Here is a 21,213-nt window from a genome sequence, read left to right on the forward strand (position 1 = left end):
TCTGCATGCACACGACCTTTTGTGGCCTTCTACTTTATAGTCCCATGCAGCTCTTATGCAGCACACGACAAGTTTTGCAGCTTTGGGGGTAAGAATGCGCCACAGATCATTCCTGGCCAGATGGTAATCAATATGTTCACTGTGTTACAAGCCTGTTGGGAGAACAACGTGGTCAACGTGGACTACGTAAGAGTAGTCCAAATCTATGTATGATGAGCAACACCATGCAATGTAGATGCAGTGGTAGACGCGGTGGTGTTCCTCAATCTGGATGCTTGCTTTAAGCCGGCTTGGTGGTTTGGATATTCGTAGCCAATCGAACCTGCAAATGTTAAATATGTGTTTCGCAGCAAATAGGAACCAAAGCTAGGTAGTGTTAGAGATGGGATGCATGTGAATACCCATCTGGGACCCATCTGGGGGTAAGCGCGAGTTGGGTGGTGTTCTTTCAATGGGATACGAACTTCCATTAGGTACCTAAGGCAAGTGAGGTACATGTAGGTAGCTAGGTGAGGTAGGTACATGAATAAGAACGTTCACGGAAGTACTTACCGTACAATTCCATTGACAAGCAGCAAAACTACGTCATTGTATCACTACACATGAGATGTACAGTACGCATTTCTCCATTTGTCTACACTGTGGTCAAAGCATACCTAACAAGCTGTTCTTCCGAAGATGATCCGTCCCCTTTGAAAAACAAATTTTATTTGTCGGCCAACCACTGACAACCTCAACTACCTATCTAACGAACTCCATCCATCACTGGGTTGCTGGGGAGCTACTACAACACCCCCAACACGCGATATTTCTTCAAATCAAATTTCTGCCTTCCATCATCAAGTTTGATTTATCTACATATCTAATCCTTTCCAGAGCTTCTCTCAGCTTCCTCTCATTAATTATTTACTCCTCATCAAGCCGTTATAATGTCTCGAGGAGGTACTACTCTCTACGTGACTGGCTTTAGCCATGGCACGCGTGCTCGCGACCTCGCCTACGAATTCGAACGGTATGTCCATTATCCTCGTCGGTGAATCGATCGACCGTCCCACGGATGCGGTGTCCGATGTCACCTGCCTTCTCCTCGTCCTAACCCCGACCTCGCTTCGTCGTTCTCGGCTTCGTTCGAGTCCTCGATCCGTCTTCTTAACCTACGCTTCTGCCCTCCGTGTCCATCTCAGCCTCCCATCTCCTTCGATCGAGCGGTCGTATAGCATCTTGAGATGCATCGTTCCACGTCCCTTGACCATCGCGATGGGATTTCGAAGCTTCATGCAATCGATGCAAATCATTAATCATTTTTGGGAAAGTCTTCACTTTGTTGCGGGGATTGCTGACATCAAATCTATCTAGCTATGGTCGCCTTGTCCGTTGTGATATCCCAGCCCCTAGGTCTGCTAGTAGTAGATTGTAAGTTGAGCTCCTAATTGCTAATTGTTGTATGACCTAATCGGGATGACAGGTTCGCCTTTGTGGAGTATGAGGATCGTCGTGACGCTGATGATGCGTACCACGAGATGCATAACAAGCGTATCGGCCGTGACGATCTTCTAAAGATTGAGGTAAGCTATCCTTCCGACTACGGCCCAATTCCTTTAGACGCGGTCAGCTAACGAGTATATAGTGGGCTCGCACTCCCCCGTCCGCGTCTTGGCGTTTCGACAGTGGTCGTGACCGCGACAGCAGGCGTGATCGTGGAGGCCGATCTCCTCGTCGCGGCCGTTCGCCTTCCCCTCGCCGCAGTACACGCGACTATTCTCCCAGGAAGGACGACCGCCGTGACCGAGACCGTGATCGCGACTATGATCGTGAACGCCGTGAGACCCGCGACCGTTCTCGTTCCCCGGATCCTCGGTACAAATCCCCGTCTAGCTCACCTAAGGTCCCTGCCAAGTCGGAGCTTACACCCTTACCTAGTGACCGCGATCGTGATGACCGAGACGACCGCGAACGCCGTGATAACGGCACTAACGGCGATGATCGTAAAGGTGAGTTTCATGGCCGCATCTGTAGAGAAACTCCTAACTAACATCGAATCTAGCTGTCGACAGTCCTCCTCCTCAACACGACGACTTGGACGTTGCTGAGTGATAAGTATACCTGGCTATCTTACCTCTTCAGCAGTGGGTTGCATCTGCAACGTGTGAAATAAAATTCTCCTTTGTTGCACGGGTGTTTGGCTTTGCGTTTTTACACTGGCTTTCGCTCATATTCTAGTTCCGATTCAATCGACTGGCCCATGATCCTGTGTACAACTGGCGGAGAGGCTAAATTCCGAGATGATGCATTTGATACTACCGAGAAGATTTTAGGTTCCCTCGAGAGGAGCGATAATCATAAGGTCAAGGCAGTTAGGTAGCAAAGGATGCGCCTAGAAGGGCATGTTCCTAATCAATTAGTTTAGAGCAAAATCACTTTGATCCTGTGCATCACTAGTGAAAAATGAGCTTTGCTAGTTTTTTGCAGATTTGTGTTAATGGTAATTCATGTATGTTGGAAGGTCATCAGACTTCGTTCCAGCAGCTATACAGGTCAATTGACCGTGTTTGATGCGAAAAGGGTTAGATATGATTATACTAATAAGGATGATTACTTTTAAATCAATCTAACTACCTAATACTAATACATAGGTACGGAATAGCTGTGGTAGAGTTGAGTTTCATGGATCAGAAAGAAGCTTTCAATCTTTGTACCTGTGATAGGTATTTACCTAATGCACGCTATTTAAGGGGTTCATTAATTTGAACGTTGCTGCGTATTATAGGTAGATATTGGGGAACAACAGCCAACCAAACGATGGGTAGTTAGATGAAGATCCTATGGGTTTTTTTTTCATCGACATGGACTTGGCCACGGGCTGCATCTTGGTTATGCCGAGTCACGTCATATACGATACAGTGTAGTATCCCGCGTAGAAAATCCCCAAAGCTGGCATGGACTTGATTGTACATAGGTAGGTATTGGTTTCTCTTCGGCTTTATCTAGGCTTTGTGGGGAAGCCCTCGAGGTACAAACAAAGGAAGGCAACGGGAAGAAAGGGGGCTCGCTTTAGCATGTCTGTAATATACAGAACTAATGCACGGAGCGTCTAAGTTTAACGCCAGGGCCCTTTTTTAAAATTTCGATTTGTATTCTATACTATTCCTTTCTCAGGATTCCTCCTTTCTTTACCGCTCCTCTAATACATAGGTACCTACCAGTCTTGAAACTATTTTTTATGTAGCTCATTTTTACTAAATTATACCTACTATTTTTAAACGTGTACCTAGACTCGAATAACTAAATAAGAAATATCGAAATACTTATAGGTAGGTAGCGAATGACAACTTATAGGTCACTTGAAGCTTAGTAGTTAGTACCCGAGAGTCTCAGGTGAGCCCGGCGGGTGACCGGCTCCCCCCTAAAACTAATTTTCTCAAAGCTCCGACTGGCCGACTTCATTACTTTGAACCTATCGAACCTATTATAAGGTCCCATCTTACCTTGAAACTTATGCATCCACGTACTCTACCTAGGTAGTAGCTACGTTCTACCGTCCGTCCCTCATAGCTAAATTTTCTAGCTCTATTCTTATTTTTCGCTTCTCCTCTCTCTTGGTCCTCTTTTACACCTCACCTTTCAAGTAACACGTTGCATACTCATATTTAACCCACTCCCCTTATAAAGTAATATCAACCTCGAGCATATATCTAGGAAGCAAACGATCATGAGTACTCCATGTACTTTGGTCAATTCGATGATCTGACCCGACGATACGTAGAGCGATATCCTTGCGCAAGGCAAAGGGTACTTCGAAATTCCGCGCAGTTACCACCTTTACCTATGCCCGCGATAGCCCGTCCTACAAGCTCGACTATGTCGCCCGAATCGTCAAGAGCTTTTCGATAAAACTTGCATTGTTGTTGGTGTAGTCGTGTTCAAAGACTATCTAGGTGTCTTTAGTTCTCGATATACATGTCCAAGCATCAGCCGCGCGCAAACTTCTCGGCCTCCTAGTTCAGCCCTGTGCGAACCCTACGCCGCCTGTCTCTCGTTATTACGTCGCTCGACTCCTTCCGCGTTCGCTTAGCCGAAGTTTCAACATGGCCGCTGTACGTCTATCTCACTTTCACACCGGCCCGCCTTTGCGCTGGGATCAGTCCCATCCGGTAGCTGACTTCAAATCCTTTAGAGCTCGGAAGATATCAAGGCCAATGATGCCAGTGAGAACAGAAACTCCCAATTTAAGGACTTCTTCTCCCAACCGGTGACCGCTGCTTTCTGCGCCGGTGGTGTTGCCGGTGCCGTATCGCGAACCGTCGTATCTCCTCTCGAGCGCCTGAAAATTCTCTTTCAGGTGCAAAGTGCCGGCCGCAATGAATACAAGCTATCGGTAGGCAAGGCGCTCGCTAAAATGTGGAAGGAAGAAGGCTGGAGGGGTTTTATGGCTGGTAACGGAACCAATTGCGTTCGCATCGTTCCTTATTCTGCAGTGCAGTTCGGCAGTTATAACCTTTACAAAAGGGTAAGTTTTTTTACCAGAGCTATTGGGCTTATTGCAACCTAGTCGAGGCTTCATTTATCGAAACCAATCATAGGCTAGGTAGTTTAGCTAACACTGTCTGTAGCACTTCTTCGAGAAGTACCCAAACGCTCCTTTATCTCCCCTCGAGAGGCTTGTGTGTGGTGGCATAGCGGGCATCACCTCGGTATTCTTTACATATCCGCTCGATATCGTACGGACTCGATTATCAATCCAATCGGCGTCGTTTGCCGCGCTCAGCAATGTGCCAAAAAACAAGCTCCCGGGTATGTGGACTACAATGGCTGTGATGTATAAGCAAGAGGGCGGTGTGCCTGCTTTGTACCGCGGTATAATACCTACAGTCGCAGGAGTAGCGCCATATGTAAGCTTTAATATGCGCCTTGCAGGTATGATATGTTTAATATGACACGAGAAGACTAATGATTTCTTAGGTAGGGCTGAATTTCATGACATATGAATTCGTCCGCAAGTATCTAACCCCTGAGGGTGACCAAAACCCTAGCGCAGTACGAAAGCTGCTGGCCGGCGCCGTATCGGGCGCCGTTGCCCAGACATGCACTTATCCATTGTGAGCATGTCTCCCAGCGTTCGAGTTCTGGTTGTCTAACATATGCATAGTGATGTCTTGCGGCGAAGATTTCAAATCAACACTATGTCTGGCATGGGCTACAAATACAAGTCGATAGGAGACGCTGTTAGGTTAATAATAGCCCAGGAAGGACCAAAGGGCCTATATAAGGGCCTCATTCCGAACTTACTCAAGGTCGCCCCCAGCATGGCCGCCAACTGGCTTAGCTTTGAAGTCACTCGAGACTTTTTGGTCGGCTTAAAGCCAGAACCAGTGGATCTATAACCGAGAGGGCGTATGGCAGTAGCCGGTTCCCTTCATCCGTACTGGATTAAATCCAGATTGTACTTGACTACCTCTAGATGTGCACCATTTATGCGTGCGGGATTTCTAGCGGGATGGCGTTGATGCAACACGGTAAAGAGCTGCAGCATGCAGGACAGTGGATCGGACGTGTTAAACAGGGAAAGGTAGATAAACAGATATAGAGAGCACAAAGACCCCGTTTAGTTGGTAGAGAAGGCTATGAACTCCGACAGGATAGACCCCGAGCAGCCTCATGTTGTATATGTATAACTACTAAAAAATAACTACCTGTATGAGGAGGGCGAGGCCATCCTTCCTTTGAAGATATAGTTTCAGGGTGATACTTGCATAGAATAAATAAAAATCTGAAATTAATTAGAAACTACATAGCCTTGTGTTGATATGATCTCACTGTCGTGGAATATAAAGAATACCTACTTAGGTACCTACCTCGAGTACCTAAGGAGTGTATGGACCTGGACTAACCTAACATAAGATTTGGATTTCTTATCAGAAACCTTCATAAAATACATATTATATGATAACACTGTTTAAGTACATAATGCCGGCTACTACCTAGCTACCTAAGGTACGTACCTCTTTAGTTCGTATCTCTCCTTCCAACCCTAACTGCCGCTCGTTACCGCCCACCCACACAATCCACTCCATCTTTGCGATTTCGAACTTTTCTGAGGCCCACCTGAAATTATTTCCCTTCTTCAGTCACTACTAACCCACAGCACAACAGCCTTTCTCTTTCCCATCGACTCTCTTTTCAATTACAAAAGAGTCACCGTCAAGATGGGTACGTTGAATATTTATTTGGAGATCTCTATGCGAGTGGAAGTGTGAGAGATTGGCTACTGCATTGTGCCCTTCTCTCATACTTTCTGCGAACAAACGGGAAATCATCCTCTGGGATGCACCCGATAGAGCATATTTGAACCCAAAAGCTGACGATGGCTTTTTTTCTCTAAATAGGTATTGATCTCGACCGCCACCACGTGCGCAGCACCCACCGAAAGGCGCCCAAGAGCGACAATGTCTACCTTAAGCTCTTGGTGAAGCTGTACCGCTTCTTAGCCCGTAAGTTATCTCTCCTAATTACTGGCAGCTTTTGCAACGAGTTATCAATGCATCCTAATTTTTGCAATTACGAGACTAACATTATTCTTTCACATAGGCCGAACGGACTCGGAGTTCAACAAGGTCGTCCTTCGCCGCCTTTTCATGTCCCGCATCAACCGACCCCCCGTCTCCCTTTCTCGTGTCAAGAGCCAGATCCCTAAGGAGGATGAGGGCAAGATCGTTGTTGTTGTTGGCACCGTCACCGACGACAACCGCCTTCTCACGGTCCCCAAGGTTTCCATCGCCGCTCTGCGATTTACCGCTACCGCCCGTGCTCGCATTCTTGCCGCCGGTGGTGAGGCATTGACCCTCGACCAGCTGGCCCTCCGCGCCCCTACCGGCAGCAACACCCTACTGCTCCGCGGCCCCAAGAACGCCCGTGAGGCTGTTAAGCACTTCGGCTTCGGCCCCCACAAGCACAAGGTATGTGGACTAGATTTAATCACAACCATTTCTAGCATGCTCACAAATTTTACAGAAGCCATACCTCGAGTCCAAGGGCCGCAAATTCGAGAAGGCCCGTGGTCGCAGACGGTCAAGGGGTTTCAAAGTCTAAGGAAAAAACGGTGTGGGTTATGTCTTGTGTTGCGTCTCTTCCGATATACCATGAATACAGTTATCAACTGGAAGAGGGTTACGCTACTTCAGGTGTGGTTTATGCATGGCTCGGCGTGATACGGGATTACAAAATCAATTCATACAGAATTGAGATGCTTTGCCACTTTTCTGACCAGGACCGTACGCCTTTTCCAGCCAATTATTGTGACTGACGAATGCATGATATTTTATTGCAACTAAAATATACCTACTGCAGGCAATGCTATAAAGTGTCGAGTAGTCGCGTAGATTCCGAGGCGTTATATTCTCATTATGTTCACAGAATGCTTAAAGAACAAGCAAGGGGGAATTGTGAAAGACAGGTATCACCTGACCGCGTGTTCGAGACGTAATGCTAACAGTTCGATATCTTCATACTGTGTGTTTCGTCATAGCCACTTTCAACCTACTTCAACCAACTTTAACCTACTTCTTACACTACACTACACTACACTACACTACACTACACTACACTACACTACACTACACTACACTACACTACACTACACTACACTACACTACACTACACACATTGAAAGCTGATACTAGTCCAACGCTTCATCGTCTTTATTTCTCTTAATTAAAGTGTCAGCTAATATTAGTTCTTGCAATCTTCCTTTTGAAGCGTTTTAAGAGTATAAAATGTGTGGTCGTTATTCGCTGGCATTGGTATGGCAACATACTCTTCACTTTACACTTGTCTTGACCCTAGAGACTGACTGCAACCAATAACGTAGAGGCCAGCACAGATTCGCGAGCTATTTCAACATGATGGTATGCCTGTGGATGATGCGCCAGATGATGAAGGTGAAGCAACGCCAAGGCAAAGTTACAATTTTGCCCCCGGCTACCATGGCGTCGTTTACCGCGCCGATGTACCAGATTGGGGTGCCGGTCCTCGAAGGCAGCACGCCGATGCCTCTAATGAGGCCGTAAAAGAGCAGCCCGCCGATAGTGATGATAGTGATATTGCATCAAACCCCAAGGCTATTAGCTATAAGCTACAAAGCATGAAATGGGTATTGATCCCTTTCTGGACCAAGCGTAATCCGGATTATGGTTCCATGATGAAGACAATCAACTGTCGAGATGATTCTCTCGCCCAGAGCGGTGGTATGTGGAGCACAATGAAATCTCGAAAGCGATGTATCGTTGTTGCGGGAGGCTTCTACGAATGGCTGAAGAAGGATGGGAGTAAAGACAAGATCCCGCATTTTGTTAAGCGGAAGGACGGTAAATTGATGTGCTTCGCTGGATTATGGGATGTGGTGCAATACGAAAGTGAGTGTCCAAGCTCGGATTGGAAGAACAAATGGTGCTAACTGGTATTTAGATAGCGAGCAGAAGCTTTACACCTATACAATCATCACTACAGATTCAAACAAGCAACTCAACTTCCTTCATAATCGCATGCCAGTTATTCTAAATAATGGGTCTGAAGATATCCGAACGTGGTTAGACCCTAAGCGGTACGAGTGGTCGAAAGAGCTGCAGGCTCTGTTGAAGCCTTTTGAGGGAGAGTTGGAAGTCTATCCAGTTAGCAAGGATGTGGGCAAAGTTGGTAACAACTCGCCTAACTTTGTCATCCCTATCGACAGCAAGGAGAATAAGTCTAATATTGCGAATTTCTTCGTCAAGGGTACCGCGAAGAAGAATGCTACGAAAGAGCAGCCGAAGGTTAAAGTTAAGAAGGAAGAGGGGTTCGTCACCGAAGACTCAACTAAAATAATACAAGAAAATCAGCCTACAACTGGCTTCAAGAGGGAAGCTGAAGATGAATCAGGTAGCGGGGAGCCTCCGAAGAAAGCGGCTATGACCATGTCTTCCCTGGCGCCGAATAAGACACCGTCGCCGCAAAAGGGGGTGAAACAAAAGATTAGCGCCACCAGCAATGGAACCAAGAGCCCAATTAAGGCGAAACAACCTGGTACGCAAAAGATAACGAATTTCTTTGCGAATTTCTCTTGATGAGGCAGCTTAAGATATATCCAAGACTGGCTAGTGGTGGTCTATGTATTAGCGTCACACACCAGCTTTGCTCTCAGATATCATGGCGCATAGGCCACCATGAACTTGGATTGGGATATACGTCTCAACGCATCAAACATGCCCTACCTGGCGATACGCCAGTCGCCAGTGCCTTGGTATGTATTTATATGAGCAATAATTTAAATTTAAATTACTAGATAAGCGGCACACCAACCGGACGATGTACAATAATGACAGAAAGAGCGTGCCTCGCTACGGCCTACCCCAAGAGATACATCGTGCGAAACGATATCCATACTTCCCACTTCATCTGTGTGGAATTTACTACGACAGCACCGCAGCTTCAAAGAGGGGCACATCCGAAGCTATTTAGCATGTGAATACGGAGGGGCCGGGTACGATGTATGAGTGGAAGTTGTTGTAGATATTGGCAGTGTCTACATGCGAAATAATGTCAGTCACCACGACATATAGTATTGAAGTACAGGGGTAACTTACATCCGGGGTCGGTAGCCTTGAAAGCACCGGGGATCTTGACGGTGGGCCTGGGTGAGCCGCTTCCGCCACCGCTGACCTTGATCTGGCCGCAACCGACATACCATTGCGGGGTAGAGCCGGGGTTGTGGATGGCGAGGGACTGGATTCGCAGGAGATACTCTCCGCTAGGGATACACTTAGGAATCGTGTAAGAGTAAGTGTCTGTTCTAAGGTTAGCCGAGTTATCCTGAGGAACGAGTTAAACCCGTTCGTACCCTTCATGGTCCAGCTTGCCTGGCCGCCGTTGAAGATAGGTGCCCAATCGTTAATCTTGAACCAGTCTCCGCTGCCATCGTAATCCGCAACAGCACCCGGAGCCTTCGATAAGTACAGGGAGATGGGTCCCTGGTGGTAGACGGCCGTGTCAAGAGTGAAGGTGAACGGGTCACCGGCGTTCAACGCAAGAGTGCTGGTGTTACCGCCAGTGGCACCGCCGACGTTGCATCGGAGGTCAGGAGAAGACAGGTCTATTGTTATATCTCAGCACAAAGTTACCAATGGCTTTGATGAGAATTACTAACCGGTAACGGGAGAGTTATAGTTGGTGTTTCGTCGAACGTACTCATACGCGACACCCTTGGCAGTTCCCTTCGCCAGCGTCTGGAAAATGTAGTGGGCCGACGCGCCCTGAGCAGCCAGGGCGGCGGTGGCGATAAGAGCGAAAACGTTCTTCATTGTGGTTTGGGAGAGCTGATCCGACTATCTTCTTTTCTTTTCTCGAGGCTGAAAGCGTCCGGCGGGTGCAGAGCAGAACAGAGCAGCTGGCGGAGCCTGCTGCGTAGGCGCCGTAGGCCGTCCTTAAAAACGAAAATCCATACGATCTCCCCCTTCGGCAGTTCACTCGCCCTCCGTCTAGGCCTAACCCCAGATTCTTCGATATGAAGCGGGCCGCGGCTCCAGTCGTCGGCACGGGATAATGGCTAAGCACCTCAGCGAGGCCTGGCCAGGGGCGATGGCCCGTCATCTGGGCTACGAACTAGGCATCATATGGGGTAGTCGTTAATAAGATAGATTAACTAAACGACCTAGCCCAGGAGCTTCCATGGTTGGTCACCGTGGCTTATTCCGGCGCCCAGCAATTTACGCTCTAAATAGGTTGTATACATGCACGATGTGATCACAGAAAGCAGTATGGTTCGGCACTGGGACCCCCGGAGAAGCGGATGCGAGATCTGTCTAGCAGGGATTGCAGTCGATGCTTGAAATTTGAATTAAGTCTTGTGATCTGAACTTACGGCTGTGGAGGAAGAGAAAGGGGAGTTCTTGATTTTGCCCCTATTTGCTCACGCTCTAAGTGGTGATTTACCTTATGAGTAACAAGTAAAGGAAGTTGAGAGTGGCATTGGGGATTTCATAGGTCAATATTAATCTACCTCTAAGGATAGGACATAGTCTAGTTCTATTTCTAGATAACCAGGAACTTTACCTGCATGATGATTCATTGCTGATTGTCCCGGCGTTTAGTGTTCTAAATACTAAGACTACACCCCTGGGAGGTTCTATCATAAGTCCAGATATCTTCAATCCACTCACTTTCAGCGACAAAAATGGTTGCCCATTTTCATGTTCTTGACGGGCTAAATGATAGATCACATACTTTGCTGACTCTGCTCTGTGAGCTATATAATACATACGTAGGTAGTCAGCTAGGAATTGTCGCAACGCTCGAGGTGTTTGACGAAAGCGTGGGTGGTATCAGTCATCATGACCCAAGGATCGTGATACTCCGTTCTCGTAATATCGAAGACATGGTAACTAATCTAAACACCGCAGAAGATATGGTGAGGTTTTAATGGCACGCATGTATATGAGGAAGTCAGCGTATACTTATATTCCTATGCAGGCCTTGGAAAATATATTGTTATACATGGCTTCCCATTGCCAAATACCACCAAGATTACACAGATAAGACTATCTACTTTCTAGGTACTTATATTGGAACGTTACACAAGAAGTGTCTTTGCCAATGGTGTTGAGGGTATTCCTAACGCCCCTTTCTAGAAAATTTCCCAGAATGGGAATTGATAGAGACGGGGGCTCAAACGCCGAGCCCATCTTGTCCAAAAGGAGGACCAGGAGTTCATGTAGCCTGATCGTTTATAAACATGCAGCAAGAATGAGCCAGGACCATGACAGCAAAGTCAACACATCTTAGGTGTAGTGTGGTCTCGTGACGGTAGCCTCAATCGGCCCTTACAACCGGAGGGAAACTCGTGCAGGTTAGTTAGTTTCGGCAAGGCTGGCCGAATTTGGGAGGTTTCGGGGCGGAAAAGCGATGGGACATGCTGGGTTCGATGCTTACGAGATCATGAGAAGGATTCTTTGGAATCAGAGGCGGAATATAGGCTGAGAAGGGGCAAGTAGTAAACAATAAAATCGCCGATGACAAACCGGGAAAGTATCTCGTCTACGTATATTTATCCAAATCAACATCCAATTAACCTTACACTTGGCTAGAGATGGGCCACTACATAACCGAACCCCTGTAGGATCATAGCGCTAAAGACAAAAAAGCCGTGAAGACATGAAGTTTGGAACATATCTGGTGTAGGTACGTATTACATAGTAGTACTGGAGGTAGGTAGGGGGTAGGGGGGGGGCACTTATAAGATGTCCGAGCTCGAAACTCGGGGGAGGCGGAGAAGGGAGCGGGGTTTAAGGTAAACACTGTGGGGGATGGGGATGACCTTAACGGGCTAAGCGGGCCTAATAATCCTCTAACGTCCTCTAACGTCCTCTGAAATCAATGGGGCTACGCTGGAATCACGGGCCTGAGCTGCAGAGCTGCAGAGCAGTTACCTCCAAATGTGGGGGAACCATCAGCCCTTTTTTCGCATCGAATTACTCCGTAGCGCCGCCAAGACGGGGGTCCAAACATCCAAACACCTAAAATCATCAACTAAAAATCTGCTCAAATTGGGGGAGGGAGGATGATAACGTTGTACCGTATGTAAAACTACCTAACCTAACCTAATAACCTTCCTTTTTTATTTTCTTTTTTATTTCATCTCCAACTTCACTGGTGCGCCACTCTATTGCTTTGACCCATTCCATGACAATTCCCCGTCACATTATTGGACCACGGCTGCATGTTCCAGATGGTCATCTGTTCCTGACAGAAGCTTATCCCGGTCTTGTTTAGCTGCCGTTGATCTTCTCTCTTCCCGGTACACATCCGACTTGGCCTACTCGATAAGTTGTTGACTTTGCTTTATTTCACTTTGAGCCTGAGATTAGGATACCTGGTATACTTTAGGTACTAGGTTACTTGACTTACTACTTGACTTACTAGATACTTGGTATAGTTATTTGGTACCTAGGTAAGTTAGAGAAGGACATGAAAACACCATGTACCAAGTATCTCGAGTAAAACAAGGTACCCAAGCTAGCTCGGCCAAGCAATGACTTGTTGATTCCCTGTTCACTTTGCTTCCGCGGATTCAATATCGCCAGAATCATTCCTAGGCGCTTCTGGCTTGCAACCCTAAGCGTCTATCGCCTATTCGAACCAGTCGGCTCGCGTTTCGCTCCTCTTCCCGGCCTTGAAATAATATATGACCCTTCATTATAGGCCGCTGGCATAATCTGTGCTATACCCTTTTCTATACGAGCCCTCTCCGGCACCGTCCTCCGTGATCCTGTCGGTGCTTTAGCCAGGTCTTTTGACTTTACCAGCAGTTACAGTATGTTTGTCTTGCAGATCATGTCCTATCATGTCCTATCACGTCCTCTTTCCCGGAAAACCGGGCGAGCGATTTGTGTCTTGGCTTCACAGATCCCACGACGCGATGCCATTTATTAGTCGCCTCAAATCCTCTTTTCTATAGTCCACTAGCCACGTCTCCCCAGGTCTTGGATGCTTGGCCAGCGACCTCAATATGCCGTCCTTCTCACGTATTGCGACTGCTGTTCTAGCAGCCGCTACCAGTAAGTCCAAGTATTCTGCCTCCTATATGTGAGAATATATGCTGAATATTCCCAGCTTTCGGGACTACTCTTGCTCAAGACCCAGTCAAATACACCGACCCAGACACGGGGATCGAGTTTGGCACATGGGCTCAGGGTGACCAGACGTTTGGTCTCACACTACCCGAGGATGCATTAACCAAGAACGCCGATGAGTACATTGGTATACTGGTATGTAGATATAGTTAGGTACCTTGGCAGCGCTATACTGACATTCCCTTCCCTTTAGAAATGCTCTACGGGTTGGTGTGGTATCTCCCATGGAGAGTCGGGACAGATGACGCAGGCCTTGCTGCTCGTCGCTTGGCCGTATAAAGACCAAGTCCTCACATCTTTCCGATTCGCAACTGGGTACAACCTTCCAGGAGTTTATACCGGAAACGCAACCCTGACTCAGATCTCATCGAAGGTGACTGGGACTGGCTTCGAGGTTATTTACCGATGCCAGAACTGCTTCGCTTGGGATCAGGAAGGTTCCAGCGGTCACGTTGAAACCAGTAGCGGACTACTTGTCGTAGGACGAGCCTCGGCAAAGACTGTTCCTACTAACCCTGAGTGTCCTGCCAACATCAAATTTGTGCAACATGAAGCCTTCGGACAGTTTGGTGCTCCCTTGGATGGTCTTGCAAGTGCCAAGTACCCCGAATGGGCTGCGTTGGCAACGAAGGACGTCCTCGGCGAATGCGCTCCTAGCGATCCCGGCAGCCCACCACCGACGGGTCGTGTCTGTGCTAAGGAGATGGCCGGTCAGTCGTTCGACTACATCGTGGTCGGTGCCGGAGCCGGTGGTATCCCCATAGCCGATCGACTAAGCGAGAAGGGTTACAGTGTCCTACTGATTGAGAAGGGGCCACCGTCTTCAGGAATATGGGGAGGAAATATGAAGCCGCTCTGGCTTGAGAAGACGGATCTCACACGATTCGATGTCCCGGGTCTTTGCAACCAAATTTGGGTTGATTCGGATGGTGTCGCTTGCTTAGATACCGACCAAATGGCTGGATGTGTCCTCGGTGGAGGCACAGCTGTTAATGCCGGCTTATGGTGGAGGGTAAGTTACCTTGGTCGCGGCTTTATAGTTCAGATGCTGATACTCTTAAGGCGAACCCGAAGGATTGGGATGAGAACTTCCCTGCCGGATGGCATAACTCAGACCTTAAGACCGCCACAGACCGAGCATTCACGCGTATTCCCGGAACCACAAGGCCCTCTCAGGATGGTGAACTATACATGCACCAGGGGGTCGACGTCATCTCCAGTGGTTTGGAGAAGGCAGGATGGAAGAATGTACCTGTCCCCAACGATGCCCCGACTCAGAAGAACCATACTTTTGGCGCTACAACATATATGTTCTCTAACGGTGAGAGAGGCGGTCCCCTGGCTACTTACCTGGTTACCGCCGCCAAGCGTGATAACTTCGCGCTCTGGATGAACACTCCTGTTAGGAGAGCTCTTAGGACAGGCGGCCATATTACCGGAGTTGAGCTAGACTGTACTGTAGAAGGAGGCGGGTACGGTGTCGTCAACGTTACCGCTGACACTGGACGCGTTATCGTTTCGGCTGGAACTTTCGGTTCGGCTAAGTTCCTTCTCAGGAGTAAGTGATATAGTATTTATTCATACTTGGAATAACGTGCTAATCTTGCTAGGTGGTATTGGTCCGGCCGATCAACTTGATATCGTTGCTTCTTCAGCTTCAGATGGCAAATCGTTCATTGGAAAAGAGGATTGGATTAGCCTGCCAGTAGGCTATAACCTAATGGACCATGTTAACGTAAGTGAACATCGGGGAATGAATGGATGAGCTTCTCTCTAATTCGGGTTGAAAATAGACCGACACCTACTTCACCCACCCAGATGTTGTATTCTACGACTTCTACGAGGCATGGAACACGCCAATTCCTGCGGACAAGCAGAAGTATCTTGGTAAGCATGATAGTCTATTATATGGCCTTGGAAATTTATTTACCTTTTATAGCCAACCGCACCGGCATTCTGGCGCAAGCTGCTCCTAACATCGGACCTGTGGTATGTATACCTAGGTAATTGCGCTGTCTTTTTGAAGTATATCTAATTGAACCGCTAGTTCTGGGACGAAATCGAAGGCGAGGATGGCGTAGTCCGTCAGCTCCAATGGACGGCTCGTGTTGAAGGTTCCGAGCTGACGAACACCACCAGTATGTCTCCACGCAATGGAAGTCTGTAAGGAAACGTAACTAATGTTGCACAGACACGATGATTATGAGTCAATATCTCGGAAGAGGTCAGACTTCTCGTGGTCGCATGACAATCAACGCCGGACTGAGCACGGTTGTCTCAACCCCGCCCTACCTTCGAGACCCGAATGACAAGGCAGCTGTTATTAAGGGCATTGAGAACCTGAGAAACGCTCTGAGCACCGTGAAGGATCTCGAGTTCCGACTCCCGGCCACGAACCAATCCACAACGTCCTATGTTGACGCCATTGAGGTGACGTCCGCTAAGCGTCGCTCAAACCACTGGATGGGTCAGTATTACCAAGCTACTTTCCTACCAATATTCCTGCTGATACGTAATAGGCACTGCTAAGTTGGGATCGGACGACGGACGCAAGGAGAACGGCACGTCTGTCGTTGACCTTAACACCAAGGTCTACGGCACCGACAACCTCTTCGTCGTTGACGGATCGATCTTCCCCGGTATGGTGACTGGAAACCCTTCAGCTATGATTGTGACCGCGGCAGAATTCGCAGCCGAGAAGATCTCGGCTCTGTCGCCGAAGGTCCCTACAAAAGCGCCCCAGAACACCGGAGGACAGATAATTACCCTGCCATAGACATAATCTTAGGATTGACGGCTATATACGCTAGGACAAAATTCTTGTACATATGTTTCTACTTCCCGGAATGTCTCCGAGGCAATCCTAAAATTATATATATACATATACGTGCGAATATCCCCATAGCAAGCCCATGGTCTTGACGTGTGTAAAGTGAACCGCTAGTATGTATAATACTTGAATTATAGTGGAGGTAATATTATGAAAACAGGCTTTCGAAGAAGTTGGCGTCAAAACCTTGGAATGTCCATTCATCCATGTCTGCCGTAAGGTCAGGTAATTGATACGAGGCTGATGGATCTGGAGGCTCGAATTGCATGAAGGAGAAATTAGCATCTTCCCCGAGAGAGGCCAACAAGCTCGGAGAGGCTTCGGGGGGTTGCTGTAAATTGGGGTCTATTGGGGTATTGTTAGGGTTGTTATTTGCATGCGCATTTTCGGATATAGTCGAGCTTCGAAGACGATTCGGTTCTGTATGTCTCTTGTCGCCGTAGCTGACTGGCGCTGGCGTGATATTGGGACCATCCTGCCGAAGCTCGGGTCGGCCTTGATGTATCGGCCTGCTGACCGGGTTGATATTAATGGTTCCCAGATACGGAATCTCAAGGCGCACGGGGGCGTCAAGACCACCAGAGCTGCCAGCCACCACGTCGACATCGGTCAGGGGCAACAGGCGCGTGATTATGTCGGAGGTCTCGCGCGATAACTTGTCGTCGTCTCTCTCTGCGACCTCCCGCAAGACATCTCGAACGGCGAGGACTAGTTTGCGGTCGGCGCTGCGTTGGTAGCTTGTTTTGGGGTCGCGCAGTCGTAGCTTTGGATCTAGGTAGCCTAGGAGTAGCGTCATGGAGGCCGTCAGCGCGCCGTAGTCGGTGTGTCGACAGGCTCCGGCTGCGTCGGTGAGGTGGCGGAAGACGAGGTAGGCTTCGAGAACCTTGCGCGAGGCGTCGAGGCATGTTGTCTTGCTGTAGTCCCAGCGGCGTTCTTTGGGGTCGCGGATGCTGTTTAATGGAGTTGAGTTAATGATTACTCTCGTAAGGGGGTCTAGTCGTCTCGACGAAGAAGTAGTAATATCAACTCATAACGGAGGGTAGCAAGGGAAAGGAATGCTCGGCGTTACGTACAAATACGGTAAGTGAAGTAGGGTGAGCAGGTGGTAATGATTCATCTGCATCATTACATGCATATGGGCGTCTATCAGCTCTTCTGACGACGCGGTGGGTGTGTCGGGAGGTTTTACCGGCTGCCACCACTCTGCGCTGACTAGTAGCGAGGAGTTAGCTATTGTTCCTTTAGGCTCGGGAATGTTTCGAGAATGATGAAAAGGAAAAGGGGGGAGTGGGAGATTGGAGGCAGAAACTCCATACTGGAATTAGCAGCAACCTCGAGGCTGCGGTCGATAGCTTGTGTTGTGCGAAAGCTAGCATCCGTAGCTGCCGCCCCTTTTCCATTATAGCTCGCATTCCGCTTAATGATGGCGCCGCTGATGACGCAGTGCAGTTTGCTAAGCTTATCTGATGGAAGGTCGGCGTCTATTCGCCCAGGGTCAGCAAAGGAATCGTCTTCGCTGGCGGCGGGAAGGCCGAGGAGCAGAGACAAATAGCGATCAGAGAAGTTCATGCGATGCCATAACGAACTGCCTCGGGTGCGAGTCGCCGGGTCCGATCGCGGGTCGACCGACTTCAGTGGCTTATCGTCCGGCCATCTAGACGCACCCATGAGCTGGGCGACGGCGATGACGCGCCGGATGGATAGCCAGGACTTACGTAAATTACCCACGTTGGCACTAAGAAGATTAGCATTGTTAATAATAAGGTGCTTATCCCACAGGGAGAGAAAACATGGCATGTGTACATAGGTGGATAACTTACTGATATAACGCAATTAGAGCGAGAATCTCGAGACCTTCAGCAGAGCCGACGAGGTCATCATTAGAAGCAACAAGGTCCGAAACCACGTTGACATATCCAGCTACCTGAGCTCGGATCGGCTCTCTCGAGATGAGATTTTTCGGGAAGTTCTTGGTAGATATCCTCTGGATGCAGAGGGTAAGCTGCATCAAGCGCTTCGCCAGCAAGGCGGGGTGGCTCGACACAGGCGGGACTTCCGAGACGGTAGATGGAGATTCATATAGACCCTGGTAGCCGTTGAAGTATGCTACGACGAATGTCGCACCGGGGCCCACCGCCAGTATAGCATCGATGTCGTGCTGGCATGGGAACATCTCGTGGAGGGTCTTCGATATCTGGGCATATTTGGTAGGGAGGGTGGATACCAGCTCGACCTGCGTCGGTACCGGGGTCGGCACGAAAGATGTCTGGATGGGGGCGCTAGGCCCGCTGTCTCCTCGCAGAGCGTCGAAGATATCTATGACGGGGGGATGCTCGGCCGCAGACGGACGAAGCATATTAGGTGACGAATCTAGTTCGTCTTCGGCCGAGACGGAGGAAGTAAATGGCTCGCCCGCTTGGCTAGGAGTATAAGAATGAGACGCAGTATGCTCCACGAGTCTCTCTAGCAGACCCTCTACCCTACTTAGTCGCTGCGATAGCCCCTTATCCAAAGCTGGGGGCTGCTCGTTTGGAAACTCCTGGCTTAAGCAGGCCGTCCCCCGGACCTCACAGCCAGTGCAGATGGCTGCTGTAGCTGACGCATATTGGCAACGAGTCTTCCTCCTTCTACCTTTCCGACGGGATTATGTTTAGCATCTATACAGTACCCTTGTGTACCTAGCTGGAAGCTGGAGTGAGACTTACATTCCCAACAACTATGCGTTCCCTTCCGAACCTTTCTTCTTTTCGTACTAGGTTCGCCCCCACCTGAGCTTCGCGTCGCAGGGTGAGCCATCTATCTGTATTCGACTTTGCGAGTAGGTGAAGGCCTAATATTAGACCACGTTTTGGAGTCTTCTTTGTTCCTCGTGAGTTCGAGCGGTGGGTATAGCACTCTACTCAGGTACCCAAGGTGCATCTATGCGCGGGAAGCTCCGTGACAACCCTACAAGGACTGCAATCAAGTAAAGAGAGAAGACGGTTTACACACACACACTTAGAGTAACATCATATAGGTAAAATACTAGTTTAGTTCTTGAAAGACGGGTATTCTTCCTTTTGCTCGGTAGGAAGAGATGTCTATGTATCTGACCCTGACCTTGATGCCAAGAGATTTCGGCCGAATCTACGGACGAATTTGTCAGCGAGTCAGCGAGTCAGCGACATATGGATTGTTGATTGCTAAGACCTAGGTTAGGTACATAGGTAGTGTAAAGGCGCAGTTCTAAGATAGGAATGGACATAGCACGTGAATAACTCTTGAATACCTATATATTACCTATACGTTATCTTGCCTTTTTTACTAATTTGTTAGCATCTCTGCTTACACAAGCTACATTTACGGAACGCAGCGAAGCATATTGCGCTAAATAAATAAGACTAGGTTAGGTACCTAGGTATGTATGAAAAATCACACCATGGTAGAAAACCAAGTCCGGAGAGGAATGTTACTTGTGAATACGGGAAGCGGCATCTGTACCTTAGTGATGCAAGTTCTCTCTCGACCGCAAGAGACGAGACCAACTTTTGATCTGTCATCTGTCGGATACTTGCTTCTATGACCAGATCTCTCCGAAACCAGGCACTTCGACCAACATCCTGTCTTGACCGAAGACTAAACATGTGTTTGCGTAAAACCATAGCGGCCAAGGGTTGGTGGCACCCGGCTCGACAACCGGCCAAAAGGTCCTCCTGTAAGCTACCGGTTTATGGGCCACGAAATCTCCGTTGAGGGTAGTTGCAGAGCAAGACACGATTCCAAGCTCTTAATTAGCTCTTAATCCTCTCTTCCTCGGTATGACCTATAAGAGAGGTCTGTTCGATAAGTCCACGCTCGTGACATAACACGTCCTCGCCGCCCGATCACGTCCCAAGTCGATGCACCTAGGCACGCAACATAGCACACGAAAGCATCTAACCGTCATATCTACCAACGTATATGCTATACAAAGTGTTGATGCCGAGGATGACGATTGAAAAGAGCAGGTCCGGTTTAGTCAATAGGAACTTAGCGTGTACGACTAAACGAAATTCTAGCCCTCCGGCGATGAGCATCGAATGTGCTTTAGCTCGGCGGGATCGAACATCAGATGACGTGGCTGGGGCTTTGGTCGTCCCCCGGGTCGCACAGAGCTATAGAATCGGTTGTTGTCAGACGGTCCGTCCAATCGCACATGCTTCGGAGAAATACCCTTGTGTTAGGTACCAGGACAGCCGCATTTGACGGGTGTTTAGGGGCTCCTTAGTTCGTAGACGAGGCTACCTACCGCAACGATTTTAATATTCTATGTCGATCTCGTGTCGATTTCTTTCTCCTATCTTCTGCTACGAGGGTTGGCTTTCTTGATTCGTAGATAGAGTTTGACACCTTTCACTTGAGACCAAGTCAGAACTTTTGTTTAACTAGCCGGAACTTAAGTTCGACATCAACACCTGTATGGATGTTATTGATGGTAGATGGTAGATGGTAGATAGCCGAAACCGCCAAGAAACCTTGTTTTCGAGCATAAGCTCATTCGTTCAACGTTGACTCCTCCGGCCTGCATATGACATGAGGCTGCTCTTTAAATACGGACTTCGGATTCATCTTTGCGCATCTGATGGACGCTTTCTTACGCAAGCAACTAAACTCTAGAGTTTAGTCGCAAATGAAAAAGATGGTAGCGAAGACGAATTCAAAACGTAGATGCAACAGCAGCCCATGGGGTCCCATATGAAACTGATAGCA

At 48.4% G+C, this 21,213-nt stretch overlaps 8 protein-coding genes across 8 annotated transcripts; 6 read left to right on the forward strand and 2 right to left on the reverse strand.

Annotated features, from left to right (window-relative positions):
* Positions 1 to 972: 972 nt before the first annotated feature.
* On the forward strand, positions 973 to 2,094 carry F4813DRAFT_384192 (uncharacterized protein; the record flags this gene model as incomplete). Its single annotated transcript, XM_049246045.1, has 5 exons — positions 973 to 1,211; positions 1,357 to 1,413; positions 1,466 to 1,565; positions 1,628 to 1,991; positions 2,045 to 2,094. 5 exons carry the CDS (start codon positions 973 to 975, stop codon positions 2,092 to 2,094), a joined length of 810 nt encoding a protein of 269 aa, XP_049104571.1.
* A 1,894-nt stretch (positions 2,095 to 3,988) lies between these two features.
* F4813DRAFT_3870 (mitochondrial carrier) lies at positions 3,989 to 5,500 on the forward strand. Its single transcript, XM_049246499.1, has 5 exons — positions 3,989 to 4,094; positions 4,175 to 4,507; positions 4,611 to 4,889; positions 4,960 to 5,096; positions 5,147 to 5,500. The coding sequence occupies exons 1-5, from the start codon at positions 4,086 to 4,088 to the stop codon at positions 5,379 to 5,381; spliced, it is 993 nt and encodes a 330-aa protein (XP_049104572.1). The 5' UTR covers positions 3,989 to 4,085; the 3' UTR covers positions 5,382 to 5,500.
* Positions 5,501 to 6,078: 578 nt separating this feature from the next.
* F4813DRAFT_341243 (putative 60S ribosomal protein L18-B) lies at positions 6,079 to 7,543 on the forward strand. The gene is made up of 4 exons (XM_049241284.1): positions 6,079 to 6,207; positions 6,384 to 6,488; positions 6,586 to 6,953; positions 7,009 to 7,543. The coding sequence occupies exons 1-4, from the start codon at positions 6,204 to 6,206 to the stop codon at positions 7,084 to 7,086; spliced, it is 555 nt and encodes a 184-aa protein (XP_049104573.1). The 5' UTR covers positions 6,079 to 6,203; the 3' UTR covers positions 7,087 to 7,543.
* F4813DRAFT_3968 (uncharacterized protein) lies at positions 7,303 to 7,836 on the forward strand. The gene has a single exon (XM_049247866.1). It carries the CDS (start codon positions 7,401 to 7,403, stop codon positions 7,668 to 7,670), a length of 270 nt encoding a protein of 89 aa, XP_049104574.1. The 5' UTR covers positions 7,303 to 7,400; the 3' UTR covers positions 7,671 to 7,836.
* F4813DRAFT_384195 (DUF159-domain-containing protein) lies at positions 7,770 to 9,095 on the forward strand (the record flags this gene model as incomplete). Its single annotated transcript, XM_049246046.1, has 3 exons — positions 7,770 to 7,796; positions 7,865 to 8,408; positions 8,461 to 9,095. The coding sequence occupies 3 exons, from the start codon at positions 7,770 to 7,772 to the stop codon at positions 9,093 to 9,095; spliced, it is 1,206 nt and encodes a 401-aa protein (XP_049104575.1).
* Positions 9,096 to 9,485: 390 nt separating this feature from the next.
* F4813DRAFT_384196 (glycoside hydrolase family 61 protein) lies at positions 9,486 to 10,328 on the reverse strand (the record flags this gene model as incomplete). The annotated part of the gene is made up of 4 exons (XM_049246047.1): positions 9,486 to 9,553; positions 9,615 to 9,815; positions 9,869 to 10,120; positions 10,175 to 10,328. The coding sequence occupies 4 exons, from the start codon at positions 10,326 to 10,328 to the stop codon at positions 9,486 to 9,488; spliced, it is 675 nt and encodes a 224-aa protein (XP_049104576.1).
* Positions 10,329 to 13,322: 2,994 nt separating this feature from the next.
* Positions 13,323 to 16,532, forward strand: F4813DRAFT_4065 (uncharacterized protein). Its single transcript, XM_049248448.1, has 10 exons — positions 13,323 to 13,580; positions 13,636 to 13,790; positions 13,849 to 14,667; positions 14,718 to 15,213; positions 15,266 to 15,390; positions 15,449 to 15,542; positions 15,595 to 15,644; positions 15,703 to 15,793; positions 15,847 to 16,122; positions 16,175 to 16,532. Exons 1-10 carry the CDS (start codon positions 13,532 to 13,534, stop codon positions 16,429 to 16,431), a joined length of 2,412 nt encoding a protein of 803 aa, XP_049104577.1. The 5' UTR covers positions 13,323 to 13,531; the 3' UTR covers positions 16,432 to 16,532.
* On the reverse strand, positions 16,409 to 19,545 carry F4813DRAFT_4128 (uncharacterized protein). Its single transcript, XM_049248452.1, has 5 exons — positions 19,191 to 19,545; positions 18,306 to 19,116; positions 17,802 to 18,220; positions 17,559 to 17,697; positions 16,409 to 17,435 (listed from the first exon to the last, which is right to left on the reverse strand). Exons 1-5 carry the CDS (start codon positions 19,279 to 19,281, stop codon positions 16,634 to 16,636), a joined length of 2,262 nt encoding a protein of 753 aa, XP_049104578.1. The 5' UTR covers positions 19,282 to 19,545; the 3' UTR covers positions 16,409 to 16,633.
* Positions 19,546 to 21,213: the final 1,668 nt, after the last annotated feature.

This window comes from Daldinia decipiens (genome assembly GCF_022478715.1).
Source record: "Daldinia decipiens strain CBS 113046 unplaced genomic scaffold F4813scaffold_1, whole genome shotgun sequence".
Classification (NCBI taxonomy): domain Eukaryota; kingdom Fungi; phylum Ascomycota; class Sordariomycetes; order Xylariales; family Hypoxylaceae; genus Daldinia; species Daldinia decipiens.

What these genes read in the sequence shown, in the direction of transcription:
- F4813DRAFT_4065 (XM_049248448.1), top strand. Translation starts at nt 13,532, where the DNA reads ATGCCGTCCTTCTCACGTATTGCGACTGCTGTTCTAGCAGCCGCTACC. An exon ending in ATGAGTACATTGGTATACTG is followed by an intron (nt 13,791 to 13,848) that starts GTATGTAGATAT and finishes CCTTCCCTTTAG; the next exon opens with AAATGCTCTACGGGTTGGTG. An exon ending in ATGCCGGCTTATGGTGGAGG is followed by an intron (nt 14,668 to 14,717) that starts GTAAGTTACCTT and finishes GATACTCTTAAG; the next exon opens with GCGAACCCGAAGGATTGGGA.
- F4813DRAFT_341243 (XM_049241284.1), top strand. An exon ending in GCTGTACCGCTTCTTAGCCC is followed by an intron (nt 6,489 to 6,585) that starts GTAAGTTATCTC and finishes TCTTTCACATAG; the next exon opens with GCCGAACGGACTCGGAGTTC. An exon ending in TCGGCCCCCACAAGCACAAG is followed by an intron (nt 6,954 to 7,008) that starts GTATGTGGACTA and finishes CAAATTTTACAG; the next exon opens with AAGCCATACCTCGAGTCCAA.
- F4813DRAFT_4128 (XM_049248452.1), bottom strand. Translation starts at nt 19,281, where the DNA reads ATGGCTCACCCTGCGACGCGAAGCTCAGGTGGGGGCGAACCTAGTACG. An exon ending in GCTCTAATTGCGTTATATCA is followed by an intron (nt 18,221 to 18,305) that starts GTAAGTTATCCA and finishes TAATCTTCTTAG; the next exon opens with TGCCAACGTGGGTAATTTAC. An exon ending in CGAGGTTGCTGCTAATTCCA is followed by an intron (nt 17,698 to 17,801) that starts GTATGGAGTTTC and finishes CCTCGCTACTAG; the next exon opens with TCAGCGCAGAGTGGTGGCAG.
- F4813DRAFT_3968 (XM_049247866.1), top strand. Translation starts at nt 7,401, where the DNA reads ATGTTCACAGAATGCTTAAAGAACAAGCAAGGGGGAATTGTGAAAGAC.
- F4813DRAFT_3870 (XM_049246499.1), top strand. An exon ending in TCGCAGGAGTAGCGCCATAT is followed by an intron (nt 4,890 to 4,959) that starts GTAAGCTTTAAT and finishes ATGATTTCTTAG; the next exon opens with GTAGGGCTGAATTTCATGAC. An exon ending in CAGACATGCACTTATCCATT is followed by an intron (nt 5,097 to 5,146) that starts GTGAGCATGTCT and finishes ACATATGCATAG; the next exon opens with TGATGTCTTGCGGCGAAGAT.